This window comes from Achroia grisella, unplaced genomic scaffold (assembly GCF_030625045.1).
Source record: "Achroia grisella isolate CSIRO2021 unplaced genomic scaffold, CSIRO_AGI_Agris_v1 utg558, whole genome shotgun sequence".
NCBI classification, from domain to species: domain Eukaryota; kingdom Metazoa; phylum Arthropoda; class Insecta; order Lepidoptera; family Pyralidae; genus Achroia; species Achroia grisella.
The window spans coordinates 2,631,311-2,650,976 of NW_026712938.1; the positions used below are offsets into that span (position 1 = coordinate 2,631,311).

General features: G+C 32.4%; 3 protein-coding genes across 3 annotated transcripts; 2 read left to right on the top strand and 1 right to left on the bottom strand.

The window, feature by feature from the left end:
• The first annotated feature begins 4,410 nt into the window (after positions 1 to 4,410).
• Positions 4,411 to 7,928, top strand: LOC131848380 (DNA polymerase delta catalytic subunit). Its single transcript, XM_059198203.1, has 2 exons — positions 4,411 to 4,528; positions 4,603 to 7,928. The coding sequence occupies exon 2, from the start codon at positions 4,670 to 4,672 to the stop codon at positions 7,919 to 7,921; it is 3,252 nt and encodes a 1,083-aa protein (XP_059054186.1). The 5' UTR covers positions 4,411 to 4,528; positions 4,603 to 4,669; the 3' UTR covers positions 7,922 to 7,928.
• Positions 7,929 to 8,049: 121 nt separating this feature from the next.
• On the bottom strand, positions 8,050 to 16,477 carry LOC131848381 (pleckstrin homology domain-containing family A member 3-like). Its single transcript, XM_059198204.1, has 5 exons — positions 16,355 to 16,477; positions 16,139 to 16,255; positions 14,238 to 14,384; positions 9,179 to 9,306; positions 8,050 to 8,714 (listed from the first exon to the last, which is right to left on the bottom strand). The coding sequence occupies exons 1-5, from the start codon at positions 16,392 to 16,394 to the stop codon at positions 8,511 to 8,513; spliced, it is 636 nt and encodes a 211-aa protein (XP_059054187.1). The 5' UTR covers positions 16,395 to 16,477; the 3' UTR covers positions 8,050 to 8,510.
• Positions 16,478 to 16,686: 209 nt separating this feature from the next.
• LOC131848515 (uncharacterized) lies at positions 16,687 to 18,367 on the top strand. Its single transcript, XM_059198406.1, has 3 exons — positions 16,687 to 16,902; positions 16,979 to 17,277; positions 17,896 to 18,367. Exons 1-3 carry the CDS (start codon positions 16,839 to 16,841, stop codon positions 17,965 to 17,967), a joined length of 435 nt encoding a protein of 144 aa, XP_059054389.1. The 5' UTR covers positions 16,687 to 16,838; the 3' UTR covers positions 17,968 to 18,367.
• Positions 18,368 to 19,666: the final 1,299 nt, after the last annotated feature.

The following is a 19,666-nucleotide window of genomic DNA, read 5'->3' on the forward strand; positions in this document are numbered from 1 at the left end:
TTCGTGGAAATATTTAATGGACACATTTTTTGGTGACTCCGATAAATCCACAGTACTCTCATTTCTCGGCCAAATGTACATATCGTTATAAGGTTTCTTTCCAATAAAATATATTTTTCCCTTTAAATAGAAGGAATAGGATGACTGATCACATTGCAATGCGGCTATGAAGGGCCACTATCTTATCTCGAGAATGTGCCATCCTTCGTAGAGCCCTGTGGGTTGCCACTTAGCGTCATGCCGCAAAGGACGGACAAACTTTTGTTATTTCAAATTCAATAACACTTATCTGCACGCTTTGTCTGCATAACGGTTACAGCAGTGTAAAAGAAAAACGTGAATATATGAGTCATTAATCTCCGCGAGCCTGTTACTAAGACGAAAATTAAATATTTATGAAGTTTAATCGCTCGACTATAATTATGTAGGAATGCAAGTGAGATTTATCACATGAATATTAGTGTCAAAGACTTTAAATAGGTGCTTTTTATTCCGGCGCCGACTGCCTTTAGGATGTTTTACTAAACTTGACATGTTCTTTCTGTTCCATGATTTTGTCATTTAATTACTTTTCTGTAGGTTGTTGATTGCGTCGTCACTTGGATTGAATGATAAACATGTTAACGTGAAATATAGATCAGGTAATTTTACTCTTTAGGACGTAACGCATTCATTTCACATTTTATTTTACCATTGCGAGTTAATTTTTTGTCAATTAATAATAATAATAATAATCTCAGGACAATTCACAGAGCGCCATCTAGACCCAAGTTAGCTAAAGCTTGTGTTATGGGTATTAGACAACTGATACAAATACATAAATAATTTCTTTTCGTAAATACATACATATTATACACTAGAAAATACCCAGACCGATACAAACAATCATACTCATGAATACAAATGTTTGTACCGTGCGAGGAATCGAACCCGCGACCATTGGACGTAAAGCGGAGTACTAGACCGCTAGACCACCTAGGTCGTCAAATTAATTAATATTTATATACACCAAATTACTCACATAAGAAACAAACCTATTATAATATTTCTATTTATTTTTTTATATTATAATATTGTTTTACTAACATAATTATTTAGTATGGTGCCACCTAAACACCGTTCCAAAATATAAGCATATTAAACAAGGCTTAGTTAATAAGGAAAATATGCGAAGAAATGCTTTAAATTACCTACCTATATCATCTTGCTGTCAAATGCCTTACAGAGTGCAATGCACCGTAAGACAGTTCGACTTGTGTTATCTCATTAAATTGTTCATTTGTCTTTAAATGCATTATCAGTCTTAATCATACAATAACGACTCATAAGTCTATAACATTTTTTATTGATTCATTGAATTAACCTTTTTATATGTTTTTATTAATTATACTTATCATTTACTATATGGAAGTTATCCTTATCTTCACCTTCACCAAATCTATAGATTAAGTTCAGATCCCGTAGGTATCCCTATATGCGCGCATCATGTGAAACTGTACCTACCATAGGCAATTTCGAAAAAGGCCATGAAGATGTCTATAGGGAACCCTCACTATGTAAGTTCTACTCATATTTGTTCCAGTTTCTTATTGTTATGGTAATCACTAATGAACTCATTGTCCAAAGTATTGATCATAATCCTACTTACGTTCAAGTAATTAGTCTACGGTGTTACCGTAATACACGTCACCTCCCTTTTATGTTACTGATAATATTGGTTAGGTATACCTAGACTATTTAAGATTTTTTTCGAACTATTCTAATACCTTCTGCCGTATAATGATAACGGGCACCAGTACAGAAGTCAATACAAACATGAAAAAATACTTTTTCTTTTTCTTTTGATGAAGTTACCAATATCATCAAAAGAATCGTACACCTGAAGGCGGCCCAATACAACTTCAGATGCCACTTCAGCTCAACTTCAACAAGTAGACATTATAGATGGACATACAGATTACTAATGTGACGATCTAGGATGGGAAGTGTAAGGAGACCAGCTGTCAGATAGTTGGACGTCATCAAGAGACGGAAGGGCCGGCCTGAACAAGATGCGCCGTAGACTAACAAATGTGGAAATATATGCAAGAGGCATACCAGCAGTGGACCAATATATATTCAGCATATAGAAGAAGAAGATAATAATTTTCATGCTAGTAGAGCATAGCAAGCCAGCAATACCTATAATAGTGTGTGGTATCTATGAACTAGTGTTAATAAATAAAAAAAACTTACCTAAACTTGGGAAGAAGGTAACAGTAAAACGTAAACTGCCTTATAGTTAGTGAAGCTAACAAATGTATGTACTTTATACTTATACCTAGTAGTTCTTTTGTAATAATTAAATATAACACATAATACTACAGAATTTATTTTCATTTATTTAGGTACATAATTTTTTTAAATTACAATGTTTTAATAACATTAATTATTAATATCATTTGCAGTAGGTATATTTAAAACTGCCGTGGAAGGCGGCTGCGGCGCGGCGTGGCGGCGCGCGACGCTATGATAGCAAGAAGTAAAAAGCGGGTAGGTTCAGGCGCGTACTGGGTTAGTACTCGTGTCGATGTACCAAATATATGGGTAACAAGATAGAAAAATTCTGAGGAATACCAAATAACAAAGCATTATAAAAAGTAGCAATAAGGAATAGTGTATTCGAGGAGGTATATTGAATCAGATACATGAATCTTAGAAAATAATCAATGAACTCTTACGTTATATCCCGTTTTGATTACAAATTTGTGATACAACCAATCAAGAATAAGTATTCTTTTCACAAGTGTCTTCATATTTTCAGCAAATTATTTAAGAAAGGCAAAGTTGGGGATTTACGATACATCTGGAGTCTTATAATAGATATTGAATAAAGCAGCAGAAACAAATTTCACTAAGTTTCAAAACTCAATACCACTACAATCATGCATTTTTAGTTTAACATTAATTTATAAATTATATTACACGACCTATAACATTTTAAAATTTTTATTATTCGACTCCACCATACTGCCTATTGGCCTAGGCGTATACATATCGGTCAAACAGGATGGTGCAGGTGACACAGTTAGCACTCCACAGGTTTTCGTTAAGAATATTATCTGTAGAAACGAGCTTGTGACGGTCTCTAAAAAAAATTATCTGATGCTAAACTTGATCAATAAATTGGAAAAGTGATAAAATAATTACGCCATATGCGCATATATATGCCTGGTATATTTACTTTACTCTTTGGCTTAAGCTAAATCAGCGGTATTTAGTAAGGTCCTGATGATGTAACGCCCTCTATCAAAACAAGTTGTCTAAGAATGTTATCTGTAGTGACACCATAGATTTCGTATACTCGCTCTATGGCGAAGACCTTCCGCCTGAATTAGTAAAAATCGCCCAATTTAAAACTATTTTCTCCCCATTTTGTTTAAAAACCTGAATATAATATAATATTTATTCAATTAACTACATAATATGTAGTTAATTGAGAAAATATTATATTATAATATTAATAATAGTCTATAAATAAAATAATAGTCTAAAGTTCTTAAAATATACACACTACTTGTAGAAGTAGGTACTATATATTTTAGCACGTAGATAGTTTTCGTCCCTACATATCCAACAGTAAACAAGATTTTTGCACATTAATGTCCATCGACATAGGCTGAGGTGGAATATAACCCTATATAAATAATAAAAAAACATATTTTCGAATTTTTGAAAAACGAGTTTTATTTTTAAATTAAACTACCTGTAATTTAATATATTAAAAATTATATGACATGACTAAATACAAAGTTGCCAACTGTACGGGGATACTTATATATGTTATGCCAGGTTATTATAGGTTGCCATTTCATTTCCTCTCAAATTACCTCCGACTCAAATTCTCCAAGTTGTGAGGAAAATTTAATGATTTTGACTCGAAGAAGTTTTATGGATGATAATGGAATTGTGCACCCGCTTGCGCTAACGGTATACGCTGGACACCAATAGAGGGTGATAAGGTGAACATGAGGTCGGTCAGTTAGCCCATCGTGACAAATTTACCAAACATTTATCACGGTGATTTCCAGGGGGAACCGCGTGGAGGTTATCTGAAAGGAAACTGTTTTGTGGTGAAAGTAGGGGTTTTTAGAGTAATGGTCTTTTTATAACCTGGATTTTCTGTAGTTATTTGCATGATTTAAGCTGAGCTATTAACAATTTTGTAATTTGTGTTATTATAGCGTACACATAATTGCAATTTAGCCACAAATTTAGGTTTTTTATTTTATTCTCTTTTACTTTATTGTTTTTATGTTTTGCTATTATTGAGTGCTTGTTCTTAGGAACAGATATGTCAAGTTTCGGATTTCTGAATTCCCAAGTCTGTGGTTATATCTGTGTTAATTGCTCTGTACGTATTGTACCGGCTCACGGCTGTCATTTCATTAGTTCTTAAATTACATTTTTATTACTATAATTTAATTAAAACACTACTTAAAAACTAAAATTGTAATTGAATTATCATCTGGTTATATGAAAATATTAGGTAAGTTATTTTAAATCTTTTGAACATAATAACATATTGCTGTTTTTTTCAAACGAATGTTTTTGTAATTCTAGGCATTTGGCGGGAAATCTATTCTTATCAATCATAGAGTTACATGTAACTTTTATGTATTAATACATAATGGACAAAAGAAACCAACATAAAGGTCCACCAGCAAAAAGATTTAAATCTCGTGATGATGACGAATATAATGATGACATGCCATGTACTTTTGAAGAACAACTGGCTGGAATGGAATGTGAGTTTGACTCACAAGAATGTATCGGTGAAGGACCTGAAAATCAAATTACAAATATGAAGTGGTCTCGACCTTCACCGCCAGATTTAAACCCAAAAAAAGATGTATTAGTTTTCCAACAACTGGATATAGATCACTATAATGGCCAACCAGTTCAAGGTATGCCTGGCTCACAACTAGGTCCTGTTCCTATTATGAGAATGTATGGAATTACAATACAAGGAAATTCTGTTTGCTGTCATGTTCATGGATTTACTCCCTATTTTTATGTGACTGTGCCTACAAATTTCACAGAATCTTCCTGCAAAGAGCTAAAATCAAATTTAAGTAAATGTTTATTGGAAGATTCGCGATCAAATAAGGACAATATAAAAGAACCCGTTCTGGATGTACGACTTATAAATGCTCGCTCAATTATGTATTATAAAGGCAATAATGACATGACATTTGCAAAAATTTCTGTGGCATTGCCAAAATTAATAGCAGCTTCGAGAAGACTTATTGAAAATCAGCCAACAACATTTGGATTGATGGATCCATCCTTTTATGAGACAAATATTGATTTTGATGTACGTTTCATGGTAGATACTGATGTTGTCGGCTGCAGCTGGATTGAATTACCTGTTGGAAAATGGTTACTGAGGTCAAAAACTACTACTATGAAACCAGAGTCCAGATGTCAAATAGAGGTAGATGTTGCATGGAATGAATTTATTACCCATCAACCAGAAGGAGAATGGTCCAAAGTTGCTCCAATCAGAATATTAAGTTTTGATATTGAGTGTGCGGGCAGAAAGGGTATTTTTCCAGAACCGAATCATGACCCTGTTATACAAATTGCATCTATGGTAATTAGACAAGGTGAGAAGGAACCATATCTCAGAAATGTGTTCACCTTAAATACATGTGCTCCAATAGTAGGATCACAAGTACTCAGTTTTCAATCTGAAGCAAAAATGCTTGCTACATGGGCTGACTTCTTTCGTGAATTAGATCCTGATATTATAACTGGCTATAATATTGGTAATTTTGATTGGCCATATCTAATAAATAGGGCAAAACATTTGAAAGTTGACAATTTTGATTATTTGGGACGCATAAAGAATATAAGGTCTGTTATCAAAGATGTTGTGTTGCAGTCAAAACAAATGGGGCGTAGAGAAAATAAAAGTATCAATTTTGAAGGCAGAGTACCTTTTGACTTGCTACTGTTTCTCGTGCGTGAATATAAACTTCGGTCATATACATTAAATGCTGTAAGTTATTACTTTCTACAAGAACAAAAAGAAGATGTTCACCATAGTATTATTAGTGATTTGCAAAATGAAAATGAGCAAACAAGAAGAAGATTAGCCATGTATTGTCTTAAAGATGCATATTTGCCTTTAAAACTACTTAATAAGTTAATGTGTATTGTAAATTACATGGAGATGGCTAGAGTAACAGGAGTTTCTTTGTTAAGTTTGCTAACTAGAGGGCAGCAAATAAAAGTAGTTAGTCAATTATTAAGAAAAGCTAAAGATGCAGGATATTTAATGCCAGCTCATCAAGGGAAAGGATCAGATGATCAGTTTGAAGGGGCAACTGTTATTGAACCAAAAAAAGGATATTATGCAGATCCTATATCAACCCTGGATTTTGCCTCTTTATATCCAAGCATAATGATGGCCCATAACTTATGTTATACTACCTTAGTGCCACCAACTATGCAGAAAGATATGAATATTAATGATGTAACTATAACACCCTCTAAAAATATGTTTGTGAAAGCAAATGTCAGAAAGGGTCTATTACCTGAGATTTTGGAATCATTACTTGCTGCTAGAAAAAAAGCAAAGGCAGAATTAAAGGAAGAAAAAGATCCTTTCAAAAGATCTGTCTTAGATGGTCGTCAACTTGCACTAAAAATCAGCGCTAATTCCGTGTATGGTTTTACAGGAGCTCAAGTGGGCAAATTGCCTTGTCTTGAAATTTCTGGCAGTGTCACAGCTTATGGTCGGACCATGATAGAATTCACCAAAACTGAAGTTGAGAAGAGGTACACAAAAGCTAATGGATATAAAGAAGATGCTATTGTCATTTATGGAGATACAGATTCTGTCATGGTAAAATTTGGTGTAAAATCCTTAGAGGAGAGTATGGAATTAGGTAAAGATGCTGCAGAATTTGTTTCAACTAAGTTTGTAAAACCCATAAAATTAGAATTTGAAAAAGTATATTATCCATATTTACTTATAAACAAAAAGAGATATGCTGGCTTGTACTTCACAAAACCAGAAAAATATGATAAAATGGATTGCAAGGGAATTGAAACAGTTAGACGAGATAACTGTCCTTTAGTTTCCAATATGATGAGTACATGCCTCCAGAAGTTGCTTATAGATAGAGATCCAGATGGTGCACTTAGATATGCTAAGCAAGTAATAGCAGATTTATTATGTAATCGCATTGATATATCTCAACTTGTAATCACAAAAGAATTAACCAAAAATGACTATGCAGCGAAACAAGCCCATGTAGAATTAGCAAACAAAATGAAAAAACGTGATCCTGGTACAGCACCTAAATTAGGAGATAGAGTACCTTATGTGCTGTGTTCTGCTGCAAAAAATACGCCCGCCTACATGAAAGCGGAAGATCCAATTTATGTATTGGAAAATAGTGTACCTATTGATTTCAACTATTATATGGAAAACCAATTAGCAAAACCGCTTCTTAGAATTTTTGAGCCAATACTTGGTGAAAAGGCAGAATCACTTTTGTTGAAAGGAGAACACACTAGAACTAAAGCTATGGTAACCTCTAAAGTTGGTGCACTTGCTGCATTTACAAAGAAAAAAGAAAAATGCATTGGATGCAAATCTATAATGCCTAATGATGCAACCAAAGCTCTGTGTAATCATTGTTTAGATAAGGAAGGTCAATTGTACATAACAGAAATTTTTAAATTAAGAGAACTTCAAGACAAATTTTCAAGACTTTGGACAGAATGTCAAAGATGCCAGGGAAGTTTACATGAGGAAGTCCTTTGCACAAATAGAGATTGTACTATATTTTACATGCGAAAGAAAATAGGAATGGAACTTGACACTCAAGAAAAGAATATTCTAAGATTTGGTGAACCAATTTGGTGAATTTGAAATTATGTAACTGCAAAATTAAAAATTCAACTTCTACATTTATGATACTTATGTAAACTCTTGTACTGAACTAGGTAAATAAAAAAATGATTGTATTGCAGTTTTTATTAAAATAATACAATAAAATTTATATCATCCTTAATAAATACTTTAGAAGGAATGATTTATTCGGCAACACTCAACATCTGAATTAATCAGATCTTCAAATTAAGTACCTATACCCTAATAAAATGATGTCTTTTAAACACAGTAATCGTACATCATTTTTAAAATAAATATAATTTTGTATATATTGAGGTGTAATAATGTAGATAATAAATATTACAATAATTAATTTGACTATATTCATGCTGCCTTCGATCACTAATATAAGAATAGACAAAACAGTCAATCACATTTGTAGTAACAATAAGATTTAACTGAGTACTAATAAATAAATAATATTCCACAATTTTAGGGAATAATGGTCACGAACTTCATTTTTTCATTCACTGTTGTATTTTATAGGTATATATACAGAATAAATTGCACGCTAAAACATAAATTAAATTAAATACAACAGTTTCAATTATTACACAGCATTTCATCTGTTTTCCTGTGATAACGATCTACTTAAGCTCTGCCTCGGTGTTTTACTAGGGCAGTTGTTCTTGGGTAAACTAGGCAATGGCATTTCATATGTTGCAGAATTTATTCCAGCTGTGCTCGAGAGCCGCATTATGTCTTCCAGGGTTCTGATAAATGTGTCACATGTTGCGGTTAGAAGACTTGACGCATCTTCAATTTTCTGAAAAAAAGATACATAACCTGATCTATATATACTTACATTAACATGAATTATATAAACTGACTTTATAAGTGTGATAATAGATAGAAGATTAGAACTTAGCGTTAAGATGAGTGTTGCATTAATAGACTTAGTAAAGGCCTTTGATAGTATAACGCGGAAAAAAATATGCAAATGGCAAACTTTAATGGCATGGAAGCATAATAAAGTAAAGGAAAACGCAAAAATTAAACATGGGTATGACAGGGCTGTCCACTTGTGTTCAAGTTTTTTAAAACAAATTAAGGATAAAATTAGAGTCATGTGATATCAACATAAAAATAATGATGGAAAATAATAACATTATTATTTTTTACACTCTTGCTTAAATATTAGTTCAATAAACATTTATTGAACTAATATTTAAGCAAGAGTTTCACCAACAAGAGCTCTTAAATTACCAATGAATGGTATAGAAATAATACCTGAAGTTCAGGTCCTTCCTGAGCAGTAGCTGCACTCTTCACAGCATGCACTTGTTGCATCAGTAGATCACAATATAGTCGTAACTCAGATTTTTTGTGGCCCAATGATGTTGTATCTTCCAAAGTCGCTGTAATGTAGATAAACTGAGTTCAATGTTTCAGGTTCATCAAAGTGTTGTATGTTAGAACACTAGAGAAATTTGGTTTACCCAAGTTTCTCTAGTGTTCAAACATACATATAATGATACAAATTAGATATTATGTATCAGTACTATTACTTGTATTTTAACTTAATAGTTTAGCAGCATAGACTATCCCTTTAAGACTAATTCTATTTTGAAGCTATGAGCTAAATACCAGGCAAATTTGCATGTACTTAGCTCCATGCTTATTTAATATTAAAATAAAGTTCTTTCTTTTAAGGGTTGTATTGATATAGCTTACTAAAAATATTGGTTAATGATTACTGTTATGTACTAAAGTGGGTACTTTGTAAAAAAAGAGTCAATAGATGTCATTCTGGCCAGTGTGATGTGTGCTTCGAAAAATACGTGTTTTAGTGAGTATATAATAGTGGCGACGAGAGAAAATAGTGGAAAAGTGCAATAAAGTGATTATTGTCTAACTAATTACATAAATAAGAATAATGTGCATAAAATTTAACGAGTTTGATATAGCACATGGGTGTTGGCAAAATTACATAGAAAGGTTATGTTTTTGCTTCCAAGCTAGTGAAATTGAAGAAGATACAAAGAAAAAAGCGAATTTATTGGCGGTCTGTGGCCCTGAATTATATGATTTAATCATTTCTTTGATATCTCCAAGTAAAATAAGTGATGTGACTTTCTCTGTTATTGTGGGCATTTTGAATAATCATTTCCATCCGAAACCTAATGAAATTGTAGAATCATATAAATTTCACACAAGAAATCAAGAGGAAGGTGAAATGATAAAAAATTATATTGCTCAATTACGTAAATTAAGTATAGGTTGTAATTTCACTGATTTAGATCGTACTCTGAGAGATAGATTGGTGTGTGGAATATTAGATAAAGATATTCGGAGGAAACTGCTTCATCAAAGGCAATTAACATTTGAACAAGTTTGTGACATAGTATTATCACAGGAAACTGCAAATTTTGATGCAAATATTATCACACCATGTAGTACAAATACTCCAGTTCTCGATACAATAGTGCCAATGGATATTAACAAAGTACGGGTGAGTCAGAGAATGTCTTCTCAAAGCACAAATAAGAATAATGAAAATAAGTCAACCTGTTTTCGTTGTGCGAAACCACATAGGGGTGAATGTAGGTTCCGCTGGACTAAATGCCATCATTGTGGGAAAATTGGTCATATAGAGGCAGCCTGTTTATTGAAGTCCAGCCAAGGTAAGAAGTATAATTCAGAATGTAATGGGCTATATGAAGTGGGAATCAACAGCATTGGACAAGACAAAGTGGATCCTTTTGTGATTAGAGTATTCCTTAATAGAATGGAATTACTGATGGAAGTAGATTCAGGTTGCCCATATACAATTATAAATGAGATAACAGCCAAACAAATTTGGAGGGGTAAATTACCTAAACTAGAATTAACAGATATTGCATTAAAATCTTACACAGAAGGTAAATTAGTATTATTAGGTGAGAAAGTCCATGTAAAATATAATCAAATAAGTAAACATGAATATATTAATTACAAAAGGTAGTGGTTCAAGCCTAATTGGCAGGAATTGGTTTGCACAATTGGGTATAAGTATAGAAGGATTAAATAATGTTAAATCAATGGATTTTAATAAGGGACAGACAACACAATTGTTATATAGATACAAACAGATTTTTGAGCCTGGTTTAGGCAAATACACTGGACCAGTAGTGAATATTACACCAAAAGACGGTTCTGTACCAAAGTTCCTTAAAAGTAGACCCATTCCATTTGCAATTAGAGAAAGAGTATTTAAAGAAATAGACAGACTGGTTCAAGAGGAGGTACTAGAACCTACTACACATTCTGAATGGGCTACTCCGATAGTCCCAGTATTAAAAGCAAATGGTCAAGTACGTTTGTGTGGAGATTATCGGTCCACAGTGAATGCAGCTACTAATACAGATACATACCCTTTACCTACACTTAATGAAGCTTTTGTGCAGCTTCAGGGGGGAGTAATATTCTCATAAATTGATTTGGAGCAAGCATACACACAGGTGGCTGTCGATAATAACACAGTCAGCTTGCTTACAGTAAATACACCTAGAGGATTATACAAAGTAAAGCGGTTGGCCTTCGGTGTTAAAGCTTGTCCTGGTATTTTTCAAAGGCTGATGACTTCATTACTGGCAGGAATAACAGGAATAGCTGTTCTGTTAGATGATATCGTTATTTCTGGTAAGGATATCAACATACACAATGCAAGACTGGAGATGGTGTTACAGAGGTCACAAAAAGCTGGTATAAGAGTGAATAAAGAAAAATGTTTGTTTGCAGTACCTAAGGTCAAGTTTTTAGGTTATTTAATAGATGAGTCAGGAATACATCCATCTAAAGAGAAAATTGATTGCATTGAGAAGACACCTGCACCAAAAAATATAAAGGAATTACAGGCATTTCTAGGACTTCTTAATTTTTATGATAGGTTTTTACCTCATAAGGCAACCATTGCTGAACCATTATATAGATTATTAGAGAAAGGCTCCAAATGGAAATGGAACAAAGAACAACACACTGCTTTTACAAAATTGAAAACAATGTTATCTAATGAAGATACGCTGGTTCACTATGATGGCACCAAGAAATTGATTATGTCTTGTGATGCTTCTCAGTATGGACTTGGTGCTGTTCTAGAACAGGAAATAAACAATGTTATGGTGAAACCAGTTATGTTTGCATCACGTACTATGAATAGCCATGAGCGAAACTATGCTCAGATTAATAAAGAAGCAGCTGCTATTGTTTTTGGTTTGAAGAAATTCCATCAATACATAAGTGGACGGAAAGTGATAATTAAAACAGATCATAGACCACTGTTAGGCATTTGTGGATCAGGAAAACCAATTCCTACAATTATATCACCCAGAATGCTGAGGTGGGCACTTTTATTGAACTCATATGATTACGAGATTCAATATGTAGAAGGCAGGAAGTTAGGAAATGCTGATGTATTAAGTCGGTGGCCAGCAGAAGAATCAACTATAGAAAAGGAATATTCAGGAGTTTTATTAATTGAAGAGACACCAATGGAACTAGAATTTACAGCTAAAGATGTAGCAAAACTTACGAGAAAAGATAAAGTTTTAAGTAAAATATTATATTGGATAAGAAATGGATGGCCTTCTAAGGTACATACAGACTATAAAATGTCTATGAAAATTAGAGAGGAATTATCTGTACATAGTGACTGTATACTGTGGGGAAATAGAGTGGTGGTGCCAGAGAAAATGCGCTCTTATATATTGGAAGAATTACACCGGAACCATGATGGTATAGGTATTAGTAAAGCTTTAGCTAGAAGTTATTTTTGGTGGCCATGTATGGATAAACAAATTGAAGAGATGATAAAAAACTGTAATATTTGCTCAGAAAATAGGAACATGCCTGCTCCAGTTACTCATCAGTGGTTGAAACCAGATAAGGCGTGGTCAAGAGTACACGTTGCTTACGCTGGACCTTTTCAGGGTAAATCTTTTTTAATACTCATAGATGCATACTCTAAGTGACCAGAAGTTAAAATAGTAAATGATCTTAGCAGTGCTACATTGATTCGAGAATTAAGATATATTTTTGCTGAACAAGGTTTACCTGATTCTATTGTAAGTGACAATGGTCGAAGTTTCATTTCAGAAGAATTTCAGAAATATCTTAAGACCTGTGGTATTAGACAGATATTAGTACCTCCTTATCATCCATCATCGAATGGGCAAGCGTACAGTGCAGACAGTAAAAAATAAACTTAGGAAAAGAACATCAGAACCCTGGCATGTCCGATTGCCGAACTTATTATATGGATTGCGAGCCACACCTAACAGTGTTAATGAAAAAACACCTGCGGAACTTCTGAACAACCGTCAGTTCAGAACACAGTTCGACTATTTAAATCCATTATCGTATAAAACAGATAGAAAATTAAGTGCAAATGAAAACAATGAAAAACTTAAAGTACGGTCATTTGAAATTGGTGAGTCTGTGTATGTTCGCAATTATAGCAAAGGACCTCGATGGTTACGAGGAATGGTGGAGAAGGGAGTAGGGGTATGTAGATACTTGGTACGATGGAATGGAAGGTTGTTGTTGAGACACATTAACCAGATGCATAAAGGAGGGATAACAATTAATGGAGACAGTTTAAAAAATACTTCAAGGCCTGATGCAACCCAATATAATAGTGATGATGAAAGTCATGTGGTTATACCAGAGAAATGGGCTGACATCATTGGAATATCAGGGCCACAAGACATTGTAATGCCAGGAAGTTCAGGTGAAATATTAAGGACAAAGAGAGCTTTATCATTATCCCCACCTACACTATCTTCCAAGAGAGTAAGATCGCGGGCAGAGTGTAGCTTAGAGGACAAAGAGTCTGAGGTTGAAACAGACGAATCATTTGAAGTAGAATAACTCACCGACCATTCTAATAAAGAAAATCAATAGCCTAGTAATTAGTTATTTAAGTGTTAACAGAATGTGCATGGACAATGAAATTTAAAAGTGAACGTAAATTGTGTTGTGTAAATGTTTACCAATCTCGGGGGAAAGATATGTTATGTACTAAAGTGGGTACTTTGTAAAAAAGAGTCAATAGATGTCATTCTGGCCAGTGTGATGTGTGCTTCGAAAAATACGTGTTTTAGTGAGTTATATACTCACTAAAACACGTATTTTTCGATATATATATATATAATTACATATCTGCATGTCATAGTCCACAACCAAGTCATAATTTTGAAGGACTGATTTTCTTGCTACAGATTCATAAGTTCATCTATCACTATTCTGTGAAATAATCATGGGAATTACTTTATATATAATTTTGTTATTTTAAATTAAGATAGATGTACACCTTTTGTTTCTTTAAAGTCTACACAAGCCTTAGCACTTCCCAGTGCAACAAGCCACTTCTGTCTATCTTGAGGTGATGGTGCTCTCAAGTACATGTGCTGCTGTCCGGGTATCACAAGATCTAGACGACTATTGTCAATATTGTTTACTGAAATAAAGACATGAAAATTATATTATGCATTACCAGGATTCTGAGGATATACCAAAAAGTTGTATTAAACCAATTTTAATTTCTTGAAAATGATCACTATGTTTAGAATAAATAAATTAAAAACTTGGTGATATTTTTAATCCAATTGATTGATCTCTACATCCAATGTGTGTAATAGTGAATGTATAGACTTTTAAGATATTTGTTGTTGAATCATTTTTTAAGGGTTCAATAATTAAGATATAATTTTATATATTATACAGAGAAATTATTGCACTGGACATTCACCACTACAATGCCACATAGAATACATAAGTAGCTAAGTAATTAATGAGTATGCCACATTATGTATATATTACATAATGTGGCAATATTAACTTAACAACAATAAAATAAGTTCAAGTTGCCTAATAACATCTTCTGTCCAACAAAACCCATTAAAATTGTAAAGTTTAAACTTAATATTGCTATATTCTTAATGGTACTAATCATAGAAATAATAACAGAATGTATATTACAGATTAATTTAATTATAGACTTGCTATTATTGAGTTTTAAAAAGGGATACTACTAGAGATTATTTCAAAAACTTTTTGTGATTAGTGATCTAAATTTTGACAAATGTTCATAGTTTATCTTTGACATGAGTCTGGTTCTATGTGTAAATAGGTGTGTGAAATAATTTATTTTTGTTTGAATATGGTTTAATTTAAATTTTAAAAGTTAGGATTTTTCCAATTTGTTTAACACATTAATAGCCACTATAATATCAGAAAACGTTTCACATGGGCCATGGTAACTTTATTAGATAATTTAGTTAAAAATGTATCGAGGAAACTTAAGGTAACACAGCCAAAATTCCTAGAAAGCCACTATTTTTTATGTCACACATATATGACTGATATGGCCCTGTATTAAAACTTTTTTCTCAACAAGCCATATCTTTTTTTTTAAGGATGATAATGGAATGGACCCACCTGCACTAACTTTATGCTGGCGAGTCACCAGTGGAGGATGATAAGATGAGCATGAGATCAGGTCAGTTAGCCCATCGTGACAAATTCACCAAGAATTTATCACAATCGTTTCCAGGGGAACCGCATGGAGGTTAACCTGACCTGGTACATTGCTAGCAATGGGATTATTAGTCCACATTACTAACAATCCACTTCCCCCCAACAAGACGTATCAGTCTTATATATCTGACATTAATTTATTTCATTTTATTGTTTGTAGTAAGTCAAGAAATTTTCAGGTTTTGTTCCTGATAGGCCAAGCTTCTGAAACATAATGCAAATTTATTGTTTGTGTCAGACATCTGTGATTGCCATGGCATTCTGCCAAGTTGCGTATGTCAGACATGGCTCATGTAGAACTTAGTATCAGACACATATGACTGACATGGCGATTAACATATTAATTAAGGATGTCTTCTGGCCTGAGATGATGATGGTTTATTTTAATGTTTGTAATATTACCTCTTGAATTATTTGTTGTTCTTGTAATATTTTTATTATTTATAAAAAGATACCTACTGTGTTATTTATGATCACAATACTAGATACAACACTAATATATTATTGAACTTTATGATATGAAATTCAGAGATAAGTTATGACACAAAATAATTATAATGGTAAAGACACAACAAGTCTGGTATATAGCAGGTAAGTTGGTTTTTAGATAGCAAAATAGGTATGACATGCATGTAATCAAGTTTTCTTAATTGTTTATTTACAAGGGACATTTACCATTTATTTGACAAACAGATACTTTTACTGAGCCTTTACATCCTTGATTTGCCTCTTCTTGTGATTTATAATACGATAATATGCCATTTTCTAGTATAAACCATCTGGTTTGCCAACCTGCAGGAGTTTATTAAATAATTAACAATAATAAACAACATTGACCAAACTAATTGTAAAACAATATCGGAAATTACTAAATTCTAAAATATTAACTACCATTCCAATAATTTGTCCATTTCCACAGAATTCCCTCCATTACATTAAAATATTATGTTTAATAAATAAAATATGGAATGTGAAGTAGAAAACTGAAATTTTATATATTTTCCGCACAGATTAGATCTAATCAAACAAGACAACACAATCTCTCAATAGTATACATAGTCTGTTCTAGAGTTGCCACAGGCCACAGAGTACTTTGATAACATGCTCAAGCCAACCAAGCCATTGTAAGGAAAAAAGCGCGAGGGTGTGGTTTGTGGCAACGGATTCTAGCAATCAGAATCAAACTTTTTAATTTATTATTCTTACTCTTAAGCAAAATAGCTTTATATGAGAAAAAGAGCCCGAGATTTATTGATTCAAAAACTTAATTAATTTAACATTAGTGAAACGTTTGAATCTCAGGAAGCGAAATGGAATTTCAGATAATAAATTAAAACCGTATTAATATAGTTTTTATATATAAACTGAAATAATCATGACCAATTACTGTATAATTATTGCTGTAACTCTACTGACTTTTATTATAACATTCACAAGAGGTATGTAACTGTTTTTGGTAGAGTAATTTCTTTAATTTTTAAAACGAATCATAGCATTCTGTTTTTTTTGTCACAGTGTCCAGCCTAGAATGTTATGTTTGTGAAAACCAAGAGGACAATGTTGAGAAATGTGTAAAAACTATAAAGACATGTGAATATAATCAAGATGTTTGTTTGACTGAAATTAAATGGGGCAGTACACCTTACTGGTCTCAAGGCGCTAAGAAACAGTACTATGTATCCAAGAGATGTTCTAACAAAACTGAATGTGCAACTACCAGACATCATTATATGCCACTGTGTACGCACATCTGGTACCAAGATTGGGTGTGTTCAGATTGCTGTCAAGGTGATCGTTGTAACTATTATATTATTGTAAGTATTTTACATGTAAACATGGACAATAGTGTACTACTGAGACAATAAATGATAAAATTATGTGTAGCCTACAGCTAATTTTTTCATTTATTGTCTCTAAAAAATTGTTTGTTGGTATTTTAGTGTACCTAACATATGTACCTGCATAATAATATTAATCTATCTTCACACCTAGTTTATTACAAAGTATCTTAAGAATTAAATACCTTCAACTAGGCTTGTGTATTTCACAAAGGAACTAGTTCTCAGGTGCCAGAAGAGCACTTACAAAAACATACTATACAAAGTATTTCTCAGTTCTTTTAACTCTTTTAACTCTTTAGTTTAGAAACACAAGTCTTGCTTGCTAAAAAAAACAAATACACATATTGGCAGGAAAAAAGATATTTATAGGCCTAGAGGTTGACCAGCCTACTTTGTCAGTTTCACATTGGGAGCAAACCAACTAAAGGGAACTAGTTCTTAAGAGAGTTGTAAACTAAATTGAGTGACCCCAACCACAAACAATTATGTGCAAGACTAACAATAACTGCTGTCCTAAACACAGTATATTATTATATAATATTCTATTTTTACTGTATACAAAACTAAAATTTTATCACTTTTTTATTTCAGAGTGCCAGCACATCAACTAAACCAATATTGATTGGAATTTCTGGAATAGCACTACTATCAATTTTATTTTAAGACATTAAGCACACATAGTTAACAGATAATAGTTTTACAATAAAACTATTATCTGGATGAACCTAATATAATTAATTGTAGCAAGGTAATTTTAAGAAATTTTATTCCATCCAATTTATTTTTGTAACTTGTTATGTTTATATCATAAAATGCCTTATATACTTAGTTTTACACTAAAAGTATGATCTGGAGTAACCTAATGTAGGTAATTGTAAGAAATCTTATTCTGTCCAATTATTTTTTTGTAACTTTGTGATGTCTATATAAGATAATGCCTTATATACTTAGTTTTGCACTATAAGTATTATCGGGAGTAACCTAATGTAGGTAATTGTAATGAAATTTTATTCCGTCCAATTTTTTTTTTACTTGTAATGTCTATATCATGAAATGCCTTATATACTTATAAGTGAATATATTTATTAAGGAAAACAATAAATTTAAATAGATGAAAGGTATTTATTATATTTGATAACTTTGAGTTGCCTAGTAGTCTGTCTGAAATCTATTGCTGCCTTGCCTATTTACCATGCAAGGTTCTAATTCTACCTCTTTACCTAAAATTTATTGTAAAGGTAAAATAATAAATTCAGTAATTGTATTATTTAATACTATAAGCAGAGACTATACTTTATATACATATTAATTGTAGATTCAGACTTGTTATTTGCATGTATTCTATAACTTACTCCTACAACTTTATAAACCATGTAATGTATATCTAAATAGTATCTAAAGAAATAACTTTATCTTTTTTGTAAATTTATATGTGACAATAAATGAAACTGAAGACTAAAAGGTTTATGTATACACTAGAAAATTATTCCTTCCTAACTCATGCTATGTACTGTAGTTAGTTTTCTTACATATAGTATTTTTTACTATATATATATTAATATAAAAACCATTTTTTCTTTCAAATAAATTAGTTTTATTATGTAAATATCATATTATCTGTGATTTTATCAAATATGACATTATACCAACATTTTCTACTATATTTATTAACTAACTACTCACCCCGGCTTCGCTTGGGTGCACATGTATTATATATTATTATGTTAATGTACCTCTAGAATCACTATCTATTTAAAAAAACCTTTGCGTAGTTTTAAAGATTTGAGCATATATAGGGACAGACAGCGGCTTTATATTCATATGCATGTAGTAAAAATTTGTATGAATTTGAATTTAAATTACTGTTAATGCGTGGTAATTGAACACTCGCATATTAATTGAGTGTAACTGATATAAATCTGTAATTATTATTAATTTTGGATTGTGGCACAACCTATACATATAAATAAAATTGGAATGTCTGTTTGTAATATTGAAATAACCGTTTCTTACGATATGAATATAAATACGGTACATACACCAAAATAACATTTTTTAAAATGTTTGTTCCGGCTAATCTTTGAAATGGCTGGACCGATTTTGTCGGGACCTTTTTTGGCAGGTAGGTGATGTAATAAGGAGTAATTTAGGCTAAAATAAAGTTAAATTCCACGCGGACGAAGTTGCGGGAACGGATTTGACAATAATAAACGATATTATTTTTAACTGGTCATCCGCAGTCCCCTAGGGAGGTTGGGACTTCGACGCGAACCTCTGGACCAGCGTCGATTTCGGGCATCAACCTCCGTGGTTAGGTAAAAGGTTAAAGCCTTTTAGGCCGAGTATAAAATAAATAAAGGTA